The sequence below is a fragment of the Mustela lutreola genome, chromosome 10 (genome assembly GCF_030435805.1).
Source record: "Mustela lutreola isolate mMusLut2 chromosome 10, mMusLut2.pri, whole genome shotgun sequence".
Lineage (NCBI taxonomy): Eukaryota > Metazoa > Chordata > Mammalia > Carnivora > Mustelidae > Mustela > Mustela lutreola.
Window position 1 is genome coordinate 102,636,329 of NC_081299.1, and position 18,710 is coordinate 102,655,038.

The 18,710-nt window shown below is 44.7% G+C and overlaps 1 protein-coding gene across 1 annotated transcript; it reads right to left on the minus strand.

The window, feature by feature from the left end:
* Positions 1-788: 788 nt before the first annotated feature.
* REG4 (regenerating family member 4) lies at positions 789-16,058 on the minus strand. Its single transcript, XM_059137752.1, has 6 exons — positions 15,900-16,058; positions 13,334-13,509; positions 10,570-10,667; positions 6,891-7,028; positions 5,213-5,318; positions 789-1,433 (listed from the first exon to the last, which is right to left on the minus strand). Exons 2-6 carry the CDS (start codon positions 13,398-13,400, stop codon positions 1,366-1,368), a joined length of 477 nt encoding a protein of 158 aa, XP_058993735.1. The 5' UTR covers positions 13,401-13,509; positions 15,900-16,058; the 3' UTR covers positions 789-1,365.
* Positions 16,059-18,710: the final 2,652 nt, after the last annotated feature.

Here is an 18,710-nt window from a genome sequence, read left to right on the forward strand (position 1 = left end):
AAGAAGAAGAGGGAGCAGCACATTCCTTCTGATGTCTTCTGATGTCAAAAGAGTGACAAGGGTGTGGGGCTAGGGAGGAAGAAGTGGGGCAGTGACTCGAGAGGCCCGTTCTGTCTGTTCACTTTCTTCTCCTCCTTGCCCTCTTCTCTGAGCCAGCATGTGACAGCTGGTCTCAGCCTGCTAAGGTTCCAGGGGAGCAGGGGAGCATTCTCAGTTTCGGGTGTAAGACTCCGTGTTGACGGGTTGGCAGAGCAACAGGAGGGAAGCCAGTGGCCATCCACCTAGCCTGAACTGCGTGGCCACACGTCCTCTCCTCTCTGGTGCTTCTAAGAAATGCAGGCATGATCACATCAAAGCCACATTTTCTGTAATTGTCAAGTCCATATCATTTCTTCTTACATGGCCAAGTAGATTCCTGATTTAGGGAGTCACAAATCTGTATGAGGGAAAAATTACCTTTTGAGTATTGGGGCAGCCTCTCATAGGGGATCTCAAACCTCACCAGGCAGAGACTTGAGCAAGGTGATGGGGCTGTTAGTGGCTGAGGAGAGGGGAACATCAGGCCCAAGGTGGCTCCAGGCACCAGCTGTGATTCTTGTCTTCCCTCCTCAGTTGCTGTACTCATGCTTAAATAAACCCCACCCATTCACCCCCACATAGAGGTTGGTTATGCACATGGCCTCCTTCTCTCCTCTGGTCAGACCAGGGCTGCAGCTGGGGTAGGTTGGAGGGGGGCTATTCTGAGAAAAGGCAGGGACTTTGAGGAAGGAAATGAAGAAACACATGCGTATGTTTTCTGAGTCTTATTTCACTTTTTCATTCCCATTGCTGCCGAAGTGGAACAGAGCGATCTTCTATGCAGTCAGCTATTTATTAAAAGATGGCCCTGGAATTGATGGTCCATGTCAGCCTAATAGGGACTCTACCAGTAAAGATTCCCCATGGCGAAGGAAAACTGAGCAGGTGTCTGAGCAGGAGAACGTGGGCACTAGAGAAAGGGCAGAGGGGTGCAGAAGCTGAAGGGGGCTGGAGGCTCATTCCTGAGGTTCCTCCTCCTGTCTTCAAACCTTTACCCCTGACCATCCAACTCCCGGTTACTTCACCAGTTCCCTCCCCACTCTGAGACAACCTGCTGTGTGGAGGAGGAAAGCAGAGGACCATGGAGATACATCCCAGGGTGACTTTAGAGCTAAAAGCCACTGTCATACCAGTGTTGAGGACTTGGCCCCTCATAAACCTAGAACAGTGAGTGCAACAGGAGCCCCAGCTGCTGTGTTTACGCTGAGATGACGGTGAGATGCAGCCAGCGCACACAGGGAAGGGGACCGGGGCTTGCACGATGTGGGCACAGCCTTGAAGCATGTTCTATGGCCGGTATTTGCACACGAAGTGCTGGCGGTTGCTGCATTCACTGCTCTCCCAGGTCAAAAAATCTGTAAGACAATAAACAAACAGTGAAACCCATCTGGATCTGTACTGCATGGACCCGCGTCACCGGAGGGTTTTGCCCGGAACACCGGGGAAGTTACTGCCATGGTTCATTTCATGTGTCGCTGGGCTGGGGTGTGTTCCCGGGTGTTGGGACAAACACCAGTCTCCATGTGACTGTGAGGGATTATTTTTTTAAGCTGTGATCAGTATTTAAATTAGTTGACTCTGAGTAAAGCAGACAACCCTCCATAATGCGGAGAATCATCCAGTAAAAAGACGGAGTTTCAAGGAGCAAAGAATTCTGCGTCCAAAGTGCCTCCGATGCAGCACCATGACGTGAGTGGTTGTGGGGGTCTCTAGTTGCGGGGCCCGCCCTGTACACATCAGCTCTGCCAGCCCCAATGATCTCAGGATCCACGTCCTTGAAAGAAATCTCTCTGTCTACATGTGCATCCTGTAACTTCTGTCTCTGGAGAACCAGACAGTCCTACCGGTATTAACTTTGTTCCCAGAAAGAAAAACAATTTAAATGTCAATTGCAGAAGCCCCATGCCAGCATCCCTTCAGAGGGAAGGCAGAGCTTGACATGAATCCACAAAAAGTGGGTGTCCTTTGTGTTTGAAACAGGGTGCTGTGAGGATGTGACGGTGATTTCTCCCAAGTTCACAGCTGAGGCACTAAGCAACGCCTGTTTGAAAATCAAAGAATTGGAAGCTGCAGAGCCAGTCACGGCCCACAGGCCATCCCTTTATGAAGAAGAACCCAGAACAAGGAGGAGGTAGTCTTTTGAAAGCGAAACATCTTTGAGGAGCGTTTCAGCTGTGGTCACGCACAGAGTCGCTCAGTCACGGCGTGGTGTGTGCCGCACAGAGGGAGTCTGGACGTCTGCCTGCCTCTGACCTGCGGTTCCCGCCCTGGTGCCTCCTCCTTCCTCAACACCAGAGAAGCGTGTGGAGGCGACCACAGCCCTCCCCTCCAGGTTGCGAGAACCATGAGCTTACCCTACACTGGGAGAAGCACCTCCCCTTGTACGTATTCAGATAATTTGTACTCTTGGTTTGCCCTTTTTATGGCGGGGCGACTGAGGCACAGAGAAGTAGGAACTCTGCTCCAGGTCACAGTGCTATATGGAGGAACTGCAATCCCACCCCAGGCATTCAGAATGCAGAGCCCATGATCTTGACCCCAACTCCAGTGGATATGAAATTTCTCTCTGAATAGTTACACCCTCATTATCGTTATTAAATGTGTCAGAGAGGACCAGTAGAAATGTCAGAAAGCACTGGGAAGTGCAATTTGCCAGAGTCATAAGAGAGTTCCACTGTGCTGCAGAAAGGGAGTCGGGGTGGTGGTGGTGGTGGTGGAGAAGAACCAGTGGGACAAAATGCCCCAGAAGGGTCATTCAGAATAGATAGAACAGAGGAACCAGTCCCATCACACATGGGATGTGTGTGTTTGGCTGTGTTTTGATGCATTAGTCTTACATCAGTCTTTTGTGTCTTAAAGAAAATATTCAGCCCTCGAGTTGGTGGGGCTAAATCTGTTAGACAAATATAAAGTGACACTGATGGCACCAGGGGAAGGCTCTCTAAAATTCTCTCCTCCACCACTCCACCAGTTTCTCGTTAATCCTTGTTTTGTTTTGTTTTTTAAGATTTTATTTATTTATTTGACAGAGAGAGATCACAAGTAGGCAGAGAGGCAGGCAGAGAGAAAGAGAAGAGGAAGCTCCCTGCTGAGCAGAGAGCCCGATGCGAGGGACTCAATCCCAGGATCCTGAGATCATGACCTGAGCCGAAGGCAGCGGCTTAACCCACTGAGCCACCCAGGCGCCCTCACTAATCCTTGTTTTGTTCCTTGTGTTCTTCTGGCTTGAGCACTTCTGGCCACTCAGAGCTGGGCTGAACGAGCCCGGGAAAGGAAGAGAGTCTGAAAGATCAGTGTTCTCAGGAGGACGTTAGGTTTCCGGGTCCCACTCAAGTGGCTTCGTTCCTAGAAACTTGCCCCTGTGGACGTGGACCAATGGGAAAGACTTGGGTTTGAGAACTTGGTCCTGTTGAAATCTCAGTCAGGAGAAGGACTCTGGAGGGTATCTGGTCCATGGCTTCCCCAAAGCTGGTCCAGCCTGCAGCCCTAGAGTTGCAGATATTGTAGGTCCAAAATGATGCCTAGAATTTGTATTTTAAAAGTGTTCCTCAATCGATTCTCCTTGCACCCTGGACCTTCTTTAGAAGCACTTTTAGCAGCTACAGTTGTCCACTTTCCCTTGGTTAACTCTAGTGATGGGATTCTCACTACTTCCTGGGGGTAGCCCATTCGATTTTTGGGTAGTGCTAATTGTTCAAAAATTTTTCCTTTAATTTAGACAGAAATCCACATTTTGTTGGCTTCTACCTATTGGTCTCACTTGTGTTTCTTCCATCTGGGCTGTCCTGAGTCTTTCACAGCAGTGGTTGTGTTCTCTGCAAGTCTGTGAGGAGTCCTTCCTTCATCAGTGAGGAGACCCTCTTATCAGGAAGGGTCTAGACTTGGCCTCAGAGTTTGTGCCTTCCGTCTACCATTCACCCTTTGCTGTAGGAAAGTTTTCCCGCTCTTTTTTGTGCACATAAGCTTTATTCCTCATACGAGAGCCACTGCCTCATGTCCCTGAGTCCTCCGTCCAGGCCTTTCCCAGGCCGACTTCCTGCCTGGAGGGGTGTCCTGGTGACACCTTGGGACCTTTTAAATCCACCGGGATGTTGTCTTTGGCATCAAGTAGCCTCTTTTATCTTTGATAATCTGTTTTCTTGTTTTACAACGGAGATCTTCCATACCACTTACCTGCTGTGGTTCTCAAATATGAGCGATTTTGCCCCTAAGGGACATTTAGCAATGTCTGGAGACATTTTTGGTGGAAACAACTTGTGGTGGGAAGGGCGGTTCTACTGAGGTCTAATGATTAGAGACCAGGGTATCCTAAACCTACGATGACAGCCTTCATTACGAAGAGTTATCCAGCCCCAAATGTCATAGGTACAAAGGTCGAAAACTCTACTCTATTTATTTATTTATTTTTAAAATTTGACAGAGAGAGATCACAAGTAGGCAGAAAGGCAGGTAGAGACAGAGGGGGAAGCAGGCTCCCTGCTGAGCAAAGAGCCTGATGTAGGGCTTGATCCCAGGACCCTGAGATCATGACTTGAGCTGAAGGTAGAGGTTTAATCCACTGAGCCACCCAGAGGCCCCCAAAACTCTATTAACATAAAAAGCAAGGAATGAAAGCAGACAAGAGAAAGAAGGAGACTCATATGAATTTGCGCAGCCTGCCTCTGAGGTTCTGGGCCCTGCACTTTGGGGACAAAACTCAGGGCAACATACAAAAGGGCAGAATTCAGGCAAAGAGGAGGTCTCCCGGGCACCCCTAACCATCAAGAAGCCGGCAAAGGGTCCTCTATTTTTGTACCCAGTAGTCTGGGTTTCCTACAGTGTGATGTCTTTCTCACTTATGGCTTGAATATAGTAGGATTTAAAAATAAATGTATTTAAGGGGAAAGTGAGTGGATTTAAAAAACGTATTAAGTAGATAACTGAACAGCTGGACCTTGGGTATGGCCATGGTTATGAAGTGGTCACAGCTGGCTGAAGGTTGGTCCACCATGTCCACGGCAAGACCACTGTCCTGTAGAAACGGAGTTGCTGGTGCAGATGGGGGAATGGGGAGTGGCTTCCAATTTTGCTCTTATAGGTGAAGCGCAGGAGCTGGGATTCAGGAAGAGGCAACGGGCAGTGCAGGAGAACTTACCGGTCTTGGAGCTCATCCCTGCACAGTACTTGTTCCCACGCTGGAATGCTCCAGACCAGCTCCGGTATGTATCCAAGGCTCCATCAATCCACTGCCACTGCTGTCTCTGCCGGTGACCAGAGATGTAAGACAGTTAGTCTGCAGGCCTCCCTGCTGGGCGCTCCCCTCCAGCCATTTGGAAACTTGTAAAAATGTGTCACTGCAAAAACTGGGGAAGCCCAGAAATGTGCACCGGAATGGAACATGGAAAACTCACCCCACTTAGTCAGTGAGAGGAAAACGCCAATGTTTTGGCCTATTTCCTTCTGGTGTAAACATTTTTCTGGATCACAGTATTTTTGCATGCTAACATATGAGATGATCTTGAAAATACCTCTTCAATGGTGCATCTTGCTTCCTAAACTTTTTTAGATAGTAATGATGTACTAGAATTTGCCTTAATTCTGTTGATGATAGTTACATTGTTTCCAATTTACTCCCATTATAAAGAATACTGCCATGAACAACTTTGTTTCTGGAGCTGTTTCTGTACTTAAACTTACTTCTTAGGATAGAAACCCAGAAGCAGAATGAAGAGGTTAAAGGACATCATTTGTTGAGGGTACTGATATATATGGTCAAACTACTTTCCAAGCACTTTTCAGTTGTAGGAATTTAAATCCCCATCTACTGGACAATTTCTTTATATCCCTAAAAATAGTAGGCATTAAGGGTAAGCTTAATAATTAATACATTGAATAATTAAGCAAAAGCTTTGTGATCTGACAAGTGAAGTTACATTGCTATTTTAACTTGCATTTCTTTGATAACTAGAGACATTGCACAATTTTTAAAGGGTTTTATGAGCTATTTACTCTCTTCAGTTATGAATGTAGAAAAGTAAATTACCAAAACACATCTGGTATAAATAGATGTAAATATTTGTCTGGACTCTGAAGGAGAGAGTTCTGATTGATAGCAATGTGAATACATAAAAATGTATAATGAATTGTATAAAATACTGGCAACATCTATGGCAAAGTTTTGGCAAGAAACAGGAGATTTCTTCTTGCGTTTCTGATGTCTGTTTGGGCTAATGATAGAAGTGCCACGAAGAATCTGTAAACTGCAGGTCCCACATACCTCTGCAACCAGCCCAAAGACCTCACATGCCATTCTTTACAAGGAAGTAGTGATGGAAAGTGAAACCAGGGTCCAGTGAAAAAAGTTATGGATGACATGAAAAACACAGTAGCATCTAGGAAAACGCTTGGCTGAAAGTTCCTAACTTTAACTCAAGATCTAATGAGTATTAGTAAGCTGGGTCCCCTAACAGGGGTGTGTGTGTGCATGTGTGCATGTGTAGTGTGTGTGTACACATATATAGGTATATATACCTATATATACTTACAAACTTTTTTTAAGGCTCTGAAAAGCCGGTCATGGAATGTTCTAAGATTTGGAAGGAATTTATTTAGATAGAAGTTCTATAAAACGATGCCACTGAAATAATTTCCTCCACAGAGGGACAGAAGGGAGACCCACAGCTTGAGGCTTTGGCCTCTATGGATTGGAGGCAGTGACTGAAGGAGACCCACAACCCACGGCCCTGTCAGTAGGGCTGGAGGCCATTTCCCAGGCTAGGGACTATCTATCCGGCTTTCTGCAGGGGGCCTCTGTGGGCCAAGTCTGAGGTTACCTTTTCTGGGTCGTGCAGGCCGATCCATACAGGCTGGATTCTTTGGTAGCCACTTATGTAGTTCGCTACCATGGAGGCTTCGTTTTCATTCTGGAGAGACACCAGGTGGGCTCCGTTTCCATAGGACTGACACTCGATCTGTGGGCCGGATGTAGTGCTCATCACCTCTTGAGTTTTAAAAGCGTCATCCTCACCCCAGAACCCCAGGGCACCAAGCGACAGGGAGTGCGCAGCCCCACCTGCTCCAGAAGTTGAGATCTACACCCCGTGATTCTGCCTGTCTCCAGAGGAGAAAACACAATTGCCCCAAGCGTGGAGTCTCAGAGGAAGAGGCAGCTGGAGGCAAGGTCGTGAGCTTTAGGGTCCGTGGACGTGCCTGGGGTCCTCCTGGTCTTGCCTCAAGTTACTGTATGTGACCTTGACAAGTCACATGACCTCTCTGAGGCTCACAATGCTTATCTGTGAAGTTGAAGAAGTAAATCACTCTGCTACACAATGGACTTGTGGAGGGATATAATGGCTATAATTAGATATTCTAATTCTGCATTTCAACAAACCTAAGAAATCACTGATTATAAAATGTGCCCTTTGTTTCATGTTCCACTAGAAAAGCAAGAGAGAAAAAGTCAGTGCCACTTTCTTTAAGGGAACACTGATTTCGGAGGTGTTTAGACGTGATAAGGATGCGTCTCACACCAGAGAGAATAGGGCAGTGCTCTTCATGGAGCACCTCCAAAATGATGAGCACCTCAACACGCTACCCCCATTGAATCTTCACGCCGATCTCAGGAAGTAGAACCCACCTGTAGTTTATGGTGGAAATGCATGATCAGAAAAGGGTGTCAGACTGAGTTGCCCAAGAACAGAGCCCCGGTCTACATAACTCCCAAGTTCGATGTCCATTCTATTTTACATCATTTATTATTTATTAAATTATTATGAAATGATTCTGGCTCTATCTTGCACAAGAATAGTACATTGTAAATTGTAAACAGTGTTCTGTACATTATCTTTATCTGGTACCAAATAGGAATAGTGTGGATTGTCCAAAAATCTATGATGCTCCCTCCAGGAGTGGGGAGATGCCTCAGTTATTGGTTTAGAATTGAAGATCCCGTGTTCATGACTTTCTGGTTCTAGATTAATGTGCCCGTCTGTTTGCTTGTCCTGAGCAGTAGCCACAGGATGTAATCTAGTTGGGGTTTTGAGTATCTTTATCCCAGTTAAACCAGACCAGGGGTTGGTGTGGGAGCGTGGAACTATCTTATCTCTCTGTTGCAACTTTTTAAAAACTCAGCTCCAGACTCAATTTTGTTTTACTGCTCTATGTCTTTTTTGATCCCAAATTCTTGTTCTTCAAAGATGCTGCCTTCATTCCTACTCAAGAGAATGTGATCTGGATTTTTTCTTATCACTTCCTGAATGATAATCCCCTTTTGTTTCTGGTATTGGCTGGAAGACGTGGCCTAACCGTTCCCTAACCGGAAACTTACTGTTCAATTAAATAAGACAAACTTTTACATGTACGTATCTTATAGCTAGATAGAGATACCCACATATTTCATGCTCTTTGGGGGTTGTGTTACAGAAGATGCGTACATGGTAAAACTTAATTTAATACAACGTAATTGGATAAAAACATGGCTTTGGCTGTGGTTGCTATTCCAGTGCTTCCCTTTGGTATCCTGCTCATGATGAGATGTGGTTAGAGTTGAGTGTTTGTGCTGGCCTCCCATTTGCCAACCACTTCACAACACCAGAATGCTTCCACACCCCTAACTTCATTTGACTTTTGAACTTGGGAGGCCTGGAAGTCAGAGAACCAGTCAACATTTACTGAGACTGCCAGTCACCAGAGATTCCTGGGACAGAAGGGAAACGGGCTCCAAGTGGTTCAGTGAGCTTTTCCTCCAAGTTCCAACTCCTGTTAGTGAGAGAATTTGGCCTGGAACCAAGACCTCTCTGCCTCTCGTGTCCGAGATCAGATGTACCCACCATTTTCATGGTCCCCTTCACACCAGGGCTCTCAAGAACTGAGATCGACCCTCAGTACTGGCAACTAGTCAAGCTAGCAGCAGTGGCCATGGTAAAGTTTTCCAGCACTTTCTCTGCATTCTGATCAGGAGTAACCGGTTAATTCTGCTAAGGCCCCAGATCAATCGTGTAGACTGTTTTTGTCTTGAGAACCTCAACTGAGTACTTAGCAGGTGCCATAGGCTCTTTGAAGTTATTTTAAGGAATCCTTCTGAGAAGCCCATGGGGTGAATTGTCATCCCCATTTTAAAACAAGAAAACCAGTCAAGTGAGGTATGACTTAACTTTGTAAGGCACTGTTAGGATTGAAACTCATGTCTGTTTTACTCCCAAGTCCTCCAGGTTTCTTCCCCTTTGTGTTGGCAGAATCCGTGTTGGAATCTCTGGAGACAGGCAGAATGGGTGGTCTTCCCAGATTTCTTCCAGTTGCTTCTCAAGAATTGAGGAAAAGTTCATTGCTCTCCATCAGCTTTCTTTCTTTCATCGAACAGTGTCTGGGAAACCCCTTCGTCATTTAGTGTTCTCTCTCTCTCTTTCTTCCTCGCTCTCTCTCTCTCTCTCTCTCTGTAACTATCATGCACGTAAACCCAGAAAGCATTGCATTAGGGCTGACTTCCCTGGGTTTGTTCCACTAGTTACTCTGGGTGTGACCTTGGAAGAGTTAGTCATGATCACACTGCATGGAAATGTTCTGTTTAAATACCACACAATCTTGCACTGGTCCTACACTTTTTTTTTTTTTTTTTAAGAATTTATCCATTCATCTAACAGATGAAGATCACAAGTAGGCAGAGAGGCAGGCAGAGTTGAGGGAGGGGGGAAAGCAGGCTCCCTGCTGAGCAGAGAGCCTGATGTGGCTGAAGGCAGGTCCTAACCTACTGAGCCACCCAGTCATCCCAATCCTGCACTTTTTAAGGCCACAGATGACTTTGTATTCCTGATAGCTATCACTTGGTAAGTGCTCTGTCATTGCTGAGTTAGTTATATACAGAATTCTGAGGCCATTCTGGGCCCGGGTCATACCACATTTTCCCATAAGGTGCCCCCAACTAATCACATCAGTTCAACAACCACAACCCAGAGAGACAGCAGCATGGGCTCCCCACAATCCTCTGAGGTAAAGTGGCTACTTGGGTATCTTCTAGACAAAGCCTCAGTGAAACAAAACCAGTACCTTTGTGGGTGGTGTAGACAGTGAAGCCTTCCATTTGTTTAGTCTGCTTCCCTTTCTGTCAGGGCTTTCTGAAGACCATGCCCCAGGCCTGTCTGCACCCTGGTCTTTCTGGTAAATCAGATACAGCAATTCAATGATTCTTTCTAAAGGTCTTTATCTTCTCATTCTCCTGTTTGTGTATTTCTGTCCTTCCTCTGGACAGTGACCTCCTTGAGGGTAATGGCTTTTTCTTGTTCATTCTTACGTCTTGACAGTCCATCTAGGGTCTGGGCATAGAGCACAGGCCCCAGCAATGCTTTGGGAACTGAATGAGAGGAACACACGACTTCCTTATCCCCATTTCAGCAGCCACATGACTCCTCAGAATGTCTCCTCAGAAGGACCCTTAATTTTGAGTCACATGAGACCAGCAGCTCTGGGTGGCCCCTGGCTTTAGAGGTACCTGTCCAAGCATGGGGCAAGATTTCTTACCTCAGCCTCGGGCCAGCTCCTCAGTTTCCGGAAGTAACCATAGCAGTTAGACATATAGTAAAACCATCCAGGAGCACAGCTGGGTCTCATGAGGATTTCTGCAGAGACATCAAAGGGCATCACCAATTAGGATGGCACAAACAATCACGTCCCACCCTGTGAAGTTTCCAGAATGATGGGGAGGCTGGGTAGCCTGAGGAAGGACCCTGCCACGCTCCCCAAACTTTGTGCCGTTAATCTTTCTTTCAGCCTTCCCCAAAGGGAACTATGGTCTTTATAAGGCTAAGTGCGCACTGGAGAAAAGGAGACAACTGGATTCTTTGAGGATCGCTGGACACTCGTTCTGAACTGGGAGACTAATCCAGGAGACTCCAAAAATCTCTGTGGTCTGTCAGAGCAGAGCTTAGGGAGGCTCAGGTGACCATGGAGTTTTAGACGGCAGGCCCGGTGGGACCCTCAGCCCACCCTGTGATTTTTTCCCGGTTATGGAATGCACCATTGGAATAGACATACTCAGCAACTGGCAGAATCCTCACTTTGGTCCTAAGGTCAAACAGCCACAATTCGAGGCAGCACCAGAGTGGACTAGGAGCACAAGTTGGCAGTTTTAGGCATTACAAGGAAGGAGTGGTGCTTTGGGCCAGAGTTACACAGGACAGGTTAGATAGCAACTTGGACAGAATCGAAGATGGGTGAGCTGGGCTGTGAGTCAGTAGTGAAGGGGCATGTGAGGCCAAGAGGGTGAGCCGAGGAATGGGGTCAGAAGCTCACAAGATTGCAGAGCAAGAGTGAACACTGAAGTCTGCCTTGAGTAGAGGGGATCTTTCAGACAAGCACGGTGGGAAGGACAAGGGGAATCATTAAGCCTGGAAGCTAAGGAAACTGTGACAGAGAGAAGCACAATCTCTTCCTGCTAGTTGCCTTAGTGAGGGGGCCATGTCACCATATCTGAAGGTTCAGGAAGCAAGGAGATGACTGGCAATGCAGAGGGCCTAGATGATGAAGGGAATGCTAGGCTAGTACGTTTGAACCCTGTGGCTATGCTCCAAGGCTAGACATGAGTGCAGGGCTCCTCCTGCTCCTAGACGATATCCACAGATTGTTGCCACACAGCGAGCCTTTCATCTCTCCCCACTCAAATGACACCCCCGTCCCTTGTTTGTCCCATTCTCTGGTTTTATTTCATCCGTGCCTATAAATCCCTAGGGACTAACTATGCCTTTTTTTTTTTTTTTAAAGATTTTATTTATTTATTTGAGAGAGAGAGAGTGCACGAGAAAGCACGAGAGCGGGGAGGGTCAGAGGGAGAAGCAGACTCCCTGCTGAGCATAGAGTCTGATGCAGGACTCGATCCTGGGATTCCCAGATCAGGACCTGAGCCGAAGGCAGTGGCTTAACCAGCTGAGCCACCCAGGCACCCAGACTTCCTATGCTTTTAGATAAGCTTCCTACTCTGGCTAGCACGGAGGGCTCTAGTGACCTAGCCCCACAGCCTTATGCAGCTGGATCTTCCTATGCAGCAATCCCAGAAAGTCTCTACAGCGGGAAGCAGGATCTGTAGAGGAGCAGTGGAGGGACCGGTGGGCATGTCCTGGTTCTATCACCTCTGAGGGACAGAAACCAGAGAGCTTTAGTGAAGTCCCAGAGCAGGGCGATTGGTTTCTCACTCACAGGGTTTAGCTTGGGTGAATTTCAAGTCCCTGCAGGGCAGCCAGAACCAGAAACAACAGGACTCTAACTCTCTGGTTAGGTGGCTCCACAGGAGGGCTTGGGGGCTGCTTCTTTCATACTCTTGCATGGCTCAGAGAAAGTGGCTGAATCCCCCAGGTGCGGAGCAGCCATAAAGATTGAGAGAACTGGTGGCTGGCAGTCGGTGTGGGGTAGAGGTCAGAGAGCCTTTGAGCAGAAAGGGGACACAGACCTTGAGCCACGGACACCCATGAGGCCTGAAGAACACTGCTTCTCTTCCTTTGTCCTCCCAATGCATCTCCCCTTGGCCAAAGTATTCCCCAGGTTATATACATGCTCAGGCATGGTTTTCCTCACAGAGCCACATGGGACTATGAGAGGCACCCCAGACCGGGAGCCAGAATATCATGTAATCTTGCTATGTGATCTTGGGCAAGTCCTGACTTCCTTTGGGCCTCAGCTTCTTTGTAAACACAATAAAGGCATTATACAAGATGTGCCCACATTCCATTTCTTTCCATTTTGGATGTTCTATGATACGTATTTTTAGCTCATGTGTATAGTTTTCTTCCTGCTTTCTCTGCTGGAAGATCTTAGGGTATTGATTCCTACCTTGTTGACATGTTACTTTGTACTTGATTCTGGGTCTACATGGTGTAGGACCCATCTCTCCAATGAGGCTTTAAGTCCCTTGCAAACCAAAATTGCTGGTATGTTCAAATGGGAAAACGATGCATGAATGTTGGGGAGCTCTAATTCTAGTTCTCGCTCACCAACTGCTAGGTAACAGATGCTTTAAATACATTATCTCCACCCTTCACCAGAAACTTGTAAAATAATGATCATAACTGACACTGAGTTGATAATTTCTCTATGGCTCACAACCACACGAGGTTGGATTTGTTTGATTCTACAGTCCTTGTGATTTTCCCCACATGACCTTGTCCTTCGTTCCTGTCTTTGATATCTATTGCCTGTGGCACCTAAACATCATGTGGGACGAGTGGAGGGCTGAGCCAGTGTGCTGCATGAACACTGGCTGTCAGCTCACTTCCAGTGAATGACTGATACTCACCTCCCAGGACTTCAGTGCTGGCTACGCAGCTCAGCAGTAGGAACAGACGCATGCTTTGGGGGGTCATCTTCCTCTTCTCCGGAGAAGCTGAAGTGCTTTGGAAACCTCTCCTGTAAGGGTCTCAGAGACCTTGTGAGTTTTCCCTCGAAGTTCCTGGATTTGCTTGAATCTGCAATCTGAACACAGTAGGTGAGACAGACCCAGGAATTTAGATGGCAAATCGCATACGGAGGAAAAAAAAATAATTTTCTGGATTAACCCAGATTATACAATCAAGGGACTCTCAAGATAACTGTAGATATTAGGGGTATTTAATCTATGTCACCTGCAAGGCCTCTGGTCCAGCGCCAGAGACCTAACTGTGTTGGGTTGAAGAGTTTAGTAGTCTGGAAGAAGGCATTTGGTCCATTGCGAAGAGCCTATTCCTGATATTCTCAGAAGGACCAGAAGAGGGCGCCTAAGGCACGCTTTCGCACAGATGGGGCAGTAATGGACTTTCTATTGAGTCAACTCAATCAAATCAAGTCAGTCCCAAGAGCGAATTTGTCTGTGTTAGCATTAAAAGGGCATATATGGTCCAATACCCACATTTTACAGATGAGAGGACCCGAGGTCTATGGGTATTAAGTGGCTTGTTCCTTGTCACACAGCTACAACTAGATACCCTGACTCCGGTCAACCCTTTTTCCTTCACGCGTAGGTGATAACCACATTTTATTTTTTTTAAAGAAAATGACTTTATTATCTTCCCCATCACCAGACAGTACATGAACTATTAAAAGATCCGTGACAAACTGGAAAATAGGAAGTAAATTCTATCTCCCAGAGAAAAACAATTTAGTGAGTAGCTTATGGACATCTTTCTATGTATATATGTCTATGTGTTGGTTTGTGTAGCATTTTATATAAATCGACTCATAGAATTCTGATAACTGGTTTTCTTGCTCAGAAACTGATCAACTGTAATGAACCTTCTTCCCCTTGAATAACTATTATGCAGTTTTGGTTCTCTCTTTAGTATAAATGTACGTACACAGGGCTGTGACTTCACAGAATGTGCATGTTGTCACACTGATACCCTTAGCTAAAATGCCTTCTGGATGGGCTGTTCCATACATTCCAGTAATAGCACATAGACAGCAATGCTGGTTCCCCCAGACTTCAAGGAACACCCAATTTATCCATTTTTTTTCTTGCTAATTTTGGCGTAAGAAAAATCTCACTGTCTAGTATTTTAAAAATATTCATAATTATATTACTTAAATTAATAATTTAAAAAATTTTCAAGATATATAAAAAGTTGAAGATCTTTTTATATAATGATTGATTCAATTTTTAAATTTTTTTGTTAAATTTTTGGTTTATACCTTTGCACATTTTTCCTGTTTGTTATCTTTTTTCTCAGAAATCTTTAGGGCCATTTTTGTGCATTTGTTGTCTTTCATATATTATCAATATTTTAATATTAATACCTTAATATTAATATTAATTTTAAATATTTTATATTAAATATTTTAATATTAATACTAAAATAGTTTGTATTTCTTTTTAAATTTAATTTTGTTTTTTCAGTGTTCTAAGATTCTTTTTTATATCTTTTGTCACACTGAAAATTTCAAAAATTGTCATATTTACCTTCTCCTTTAAACATTTGGACTTTATATCAGAAAAATGTGTCATTACCATCCACATAAGATTAAAATATCTACCCATATTTTCTTTTATTTTCGTCCATCTGGTATTTATTTTAGTGTAAGCATATGATTGGGTCCAAGATTTTTTTCCTAAAAATTATTAGGATGAGTAATTCATTGAATCTTCCCTTGAGCATGCTTTATGATCCAACAATCAGAATACATATTCTAACTATCAAATAATAGATTGTTTAAGAGGAATGATGGAACATAATGTTCAAACTTTCCTGGATAATCTACATAGGTCCATGTAAGCAGTCCGACACAGTGTGAATAAAGAAGAAAACCAAACGATGAAGATTTGATGGACCCCCCGCTCCCAAGCATTTTACATCATTGTATTAGCCCTGCACTTCTCTAACGAACCTCCCTTCAGAAGGTGATAGAGGTATGTTCAATGTTCTCCAACCCCCTTAAGACACAAACAGCAAGGACTTCTCTGTCCAACCAACAATCTGGAGGGAAGGGAGGTAGAGCATCTTTTGGAATAACCTGTAAGTGGATCTTAACAAACTGACATTCATTGGATGTTCACATGTCACCTAATCTAATCATAACTAGGCTGCCTTGTAGTTATCATTAACTTATTTTACACATGAAAACACACACTTCATTGAGATTAAGGAACTCTCCCAAAGTTTCACAGCTGCTAGATTTCACAGCCAAGATTTAACCCGGTGCTGACACCAAAGGCAATGCTCTTTACAGACAGAGAAGAAAGAAATGCATAGTTCGAGTAGAAAAAACCAGCAGCACAAAGCATGACTAACATCATTAGACCCAGAGCTTGTCATTTCTGGCCCAGTGAAAAGCTAGTAGAAGAAAACAGATGTTCAAAGAAAGCCTTCTGCCCTCAAACGGGTGGCGATTACCTGGTCAGCCCTCAAGGCTTTGAGGACCCCTGCCTTCTTCCGTGTCCTGAGAGATCCCAGGCAGTTTCTTGAGTTCTTATATCTTCTTGCTTCCGAAATTATGTGGCCCTTGCTTTAATCATAGAGCAATAGTACTGCTTGAAGTAATAACCCATCCATAAAAGTCTTATCTGTAGTCAAAGTGAATGCGTGAGAGGCGGCTTGAGAATGAATTAAATAGGAGAGGAACCCCTCCTTATTTGTAAATAGTCTTTCCTTTCCACCCCACCTTATCAAAACTGACGATATCCTGTAATCTGTTAGAAGACAGTCTTCTCTCCCCGTATTTACCTTTTTTAACTCTGTCAATTTTTTTTTTAAGATTTTATTTATTTATTTGACATAGAGAGAGCGAGCACGCACAAGCCGGGAGAGCAGCAGGCAGAGGGGTGGGAGAAGCAGGCTTCCCGCTGAGCAGGGAGCCTAACGCAGAGCTGGATCCCAGGACCTGAGCCAAAGGCGCTTCTTAACCAACTAAGCCACCCAGGCGCCCCTTCTGTCAATCTTTTTATCTCTTTCTACTGTCAATATCCTTAATTTCTCTTTCCTTTCTATAAAGATGCCCCACTTCAACTCTGGAGAATCAGGATGTGTCTATCTTTGCGGAAACGATTGGCCACCAGCCCTGGATTTAAGTTTATGTGCCTCTGGGGTATGCTTGAGGGGTCCATACAGACTTTCTTCCTTAAGACACCAATCCCATTCACCTCAGCATGCACCCCATTCCTCAAATACCTGTTTTAACTCCTTCTCCTTATTCCTCAGGAACAAGGCACTGAAATCTTGACCTAATGGAGGGCAATTATGTCAAAATAGCTTACAGTGATACAATAATTTATCATACAGTCTTTCCACCTGAGTCATTACCTGAGCTCCTAACAGAATCCCCGGGACTGACATAGGGCATATACCCCCACTTTGCATGGAAGAAACTTGATGTTAAGAGAGAGTAGAGAGCCTGCTCAATCAGGATCATCATACTGGTCAGTGGTGGAGCTGGACCTTGAACTCTGGCCTTCTCTGTTTCCTCACTCACACAGTCTAATGAAGAAAATAGCCTATTTGAAAAAGGCAACACCATTTCCTCCTCTGGTGTAGGTAGCAAAAAATAAACTACCTTGAAGGTGTTGGAGCTCTTTCAACCTCAACGTTAAGGCTGGGAAGGATATCAGGATTTCTCAAGTCCTGGGCTCTTGCTCTACCAGTGAGGAACCTGAGGCCCAGAGAAGCCCCAGGACTGACTCAATACACACAGCTAGTTCGGAGTACAGCTGGCATCAGAAGCTGGGCTTTCTTCCTCTCAGCTCAAGGTTCTTTTTACAATGCTACTCAGGCTTTTTGCCATCAGCTTTTTCCAACCTGTGTATACATCCATGGCAGGACAAGAGAAAGTCATGTTTCCATGGTGTACAAAGTGTACAGTAGAGAACCTCAGCCGTTCAGATGATGCTCTGGGGAAAGAACACAGGGCCTGGCTTCTGGTGGATGTGGGTTCAGGTCCTACTCCTGTTACCTACTTGCTGCGGAACATTCGGCGTGCTCCTGAACCTCTCTGCGCCTTAGTTTCCTAACTGTATGTGGTAGGATATTACCAGACGAATTTTGTTTTTTACGCTACCTGTTAAACACAGCCTTTTCCCCTTTAGGCAGCTGGGTGGGAATCATCATTGCTTCCTGACACAACAAAGAACAAAGATATTAATTCCAAGCCTTTTGAGTTCAAAAGCGCTGGTCCAGATGCAAGAGAGAAAAGTTTTGACAAAATATATGCCCAAGGAGATTTCCCAACCCCCAACCCTCACTCTGCTAGCTTCATGTCACAATATAAACATTTTAAAGTCTTGAGATGAAAGAGGGAAGAGAAGGAGATGAGACAAGAGGATTAAAAGCTTCGAGGACTTTAAGAAATCTTACACGGAATCTCCCCCATTAGTTAGCTCCAAGAAAGGACATTGAAGGAACAACATAAAACTCTGAAATGTAAGAATACAGAGGACTCAAGAACTATCTGAACTGAAAAGGGCCTTTAGAATACTGAAGAGAAACATTTGGAATTTTTCTATATGTAGGCACATCATACATGAAATTTAGAGAACCCTAAAATGGCAAATCCGCCATTACCTCCAAAACTAGGATCAGAATAGCACCATACCAGAGTAATAAAAATGGAAGGGAAATAAAAACAAACAAATAAATGAAATATATAAATAAAAATAAACAAATAAATAAATAACATAAAAATAAATAAAAGGTGTGAAAGGAAACAACTTTTAACCCAGAACTATATTCCCACCCAAACAATCAATGAAGGAGGGGAGCATGAAATTAAGACAAGTGAAAATTATAAAAATTTAGAAAGGATATTGTCCACAGTCTGCTACTGAGATTACTGCTCAAGCATGTCTTTTGGAAAAACATAAAATAATCCCTGAAGAAGAGAATGTGGTACAATAAAGAGATAGGTATTGATGTTAAATAAGAATTCTAATGTTTGGAATAAGATTCATAGTGACTTTTAGTTTTTCTTCTTAATACAAGTTGGGTCTAAAATATCAGACAATGACCACAGGAATTAAGAGTTTGGAGTAAAGTTTAAAATTTCATTTCTAAGGTCTGGTGCTAGTTAAATTTACTTGATTAGAAAATTTTCATTTGAGGGGCTCCTGGGTAGCTCAGTGGGTTAAAGCCTCTGCCTTCGGATCAGGTCATGATCCCAGGGTCCTGGGATCAAGCCCCACATCGGGCTCTCTTCTCAGGGAGCCTGCTTCCCTC

Bases quoted from the DNA above. Each gene is read 5' to 3' on its own strand.
- REG4 (XM_059137752.1), bottom strand. From the start codon at position 13,400: ATGACCCCCCAAAGCATGCGTCTGTTCCTACTGCTGAGCTGCGTAGCC. The intron at 10,668-13,333 runs GTGAGTATCAGT...ATGTCTCTGCAG, and splicing joins CAGCACTGAAGTCCTGGGAG to AAATCCTCATGAGACCCAGC. The intron at 5,319-6,890 runs GTAACCTCAGAC...GGTCACCGGCAG, and splicing joins GCCTGCACGACCCAGAAAAG to AGACAGCAGTGGCAGTGGAT.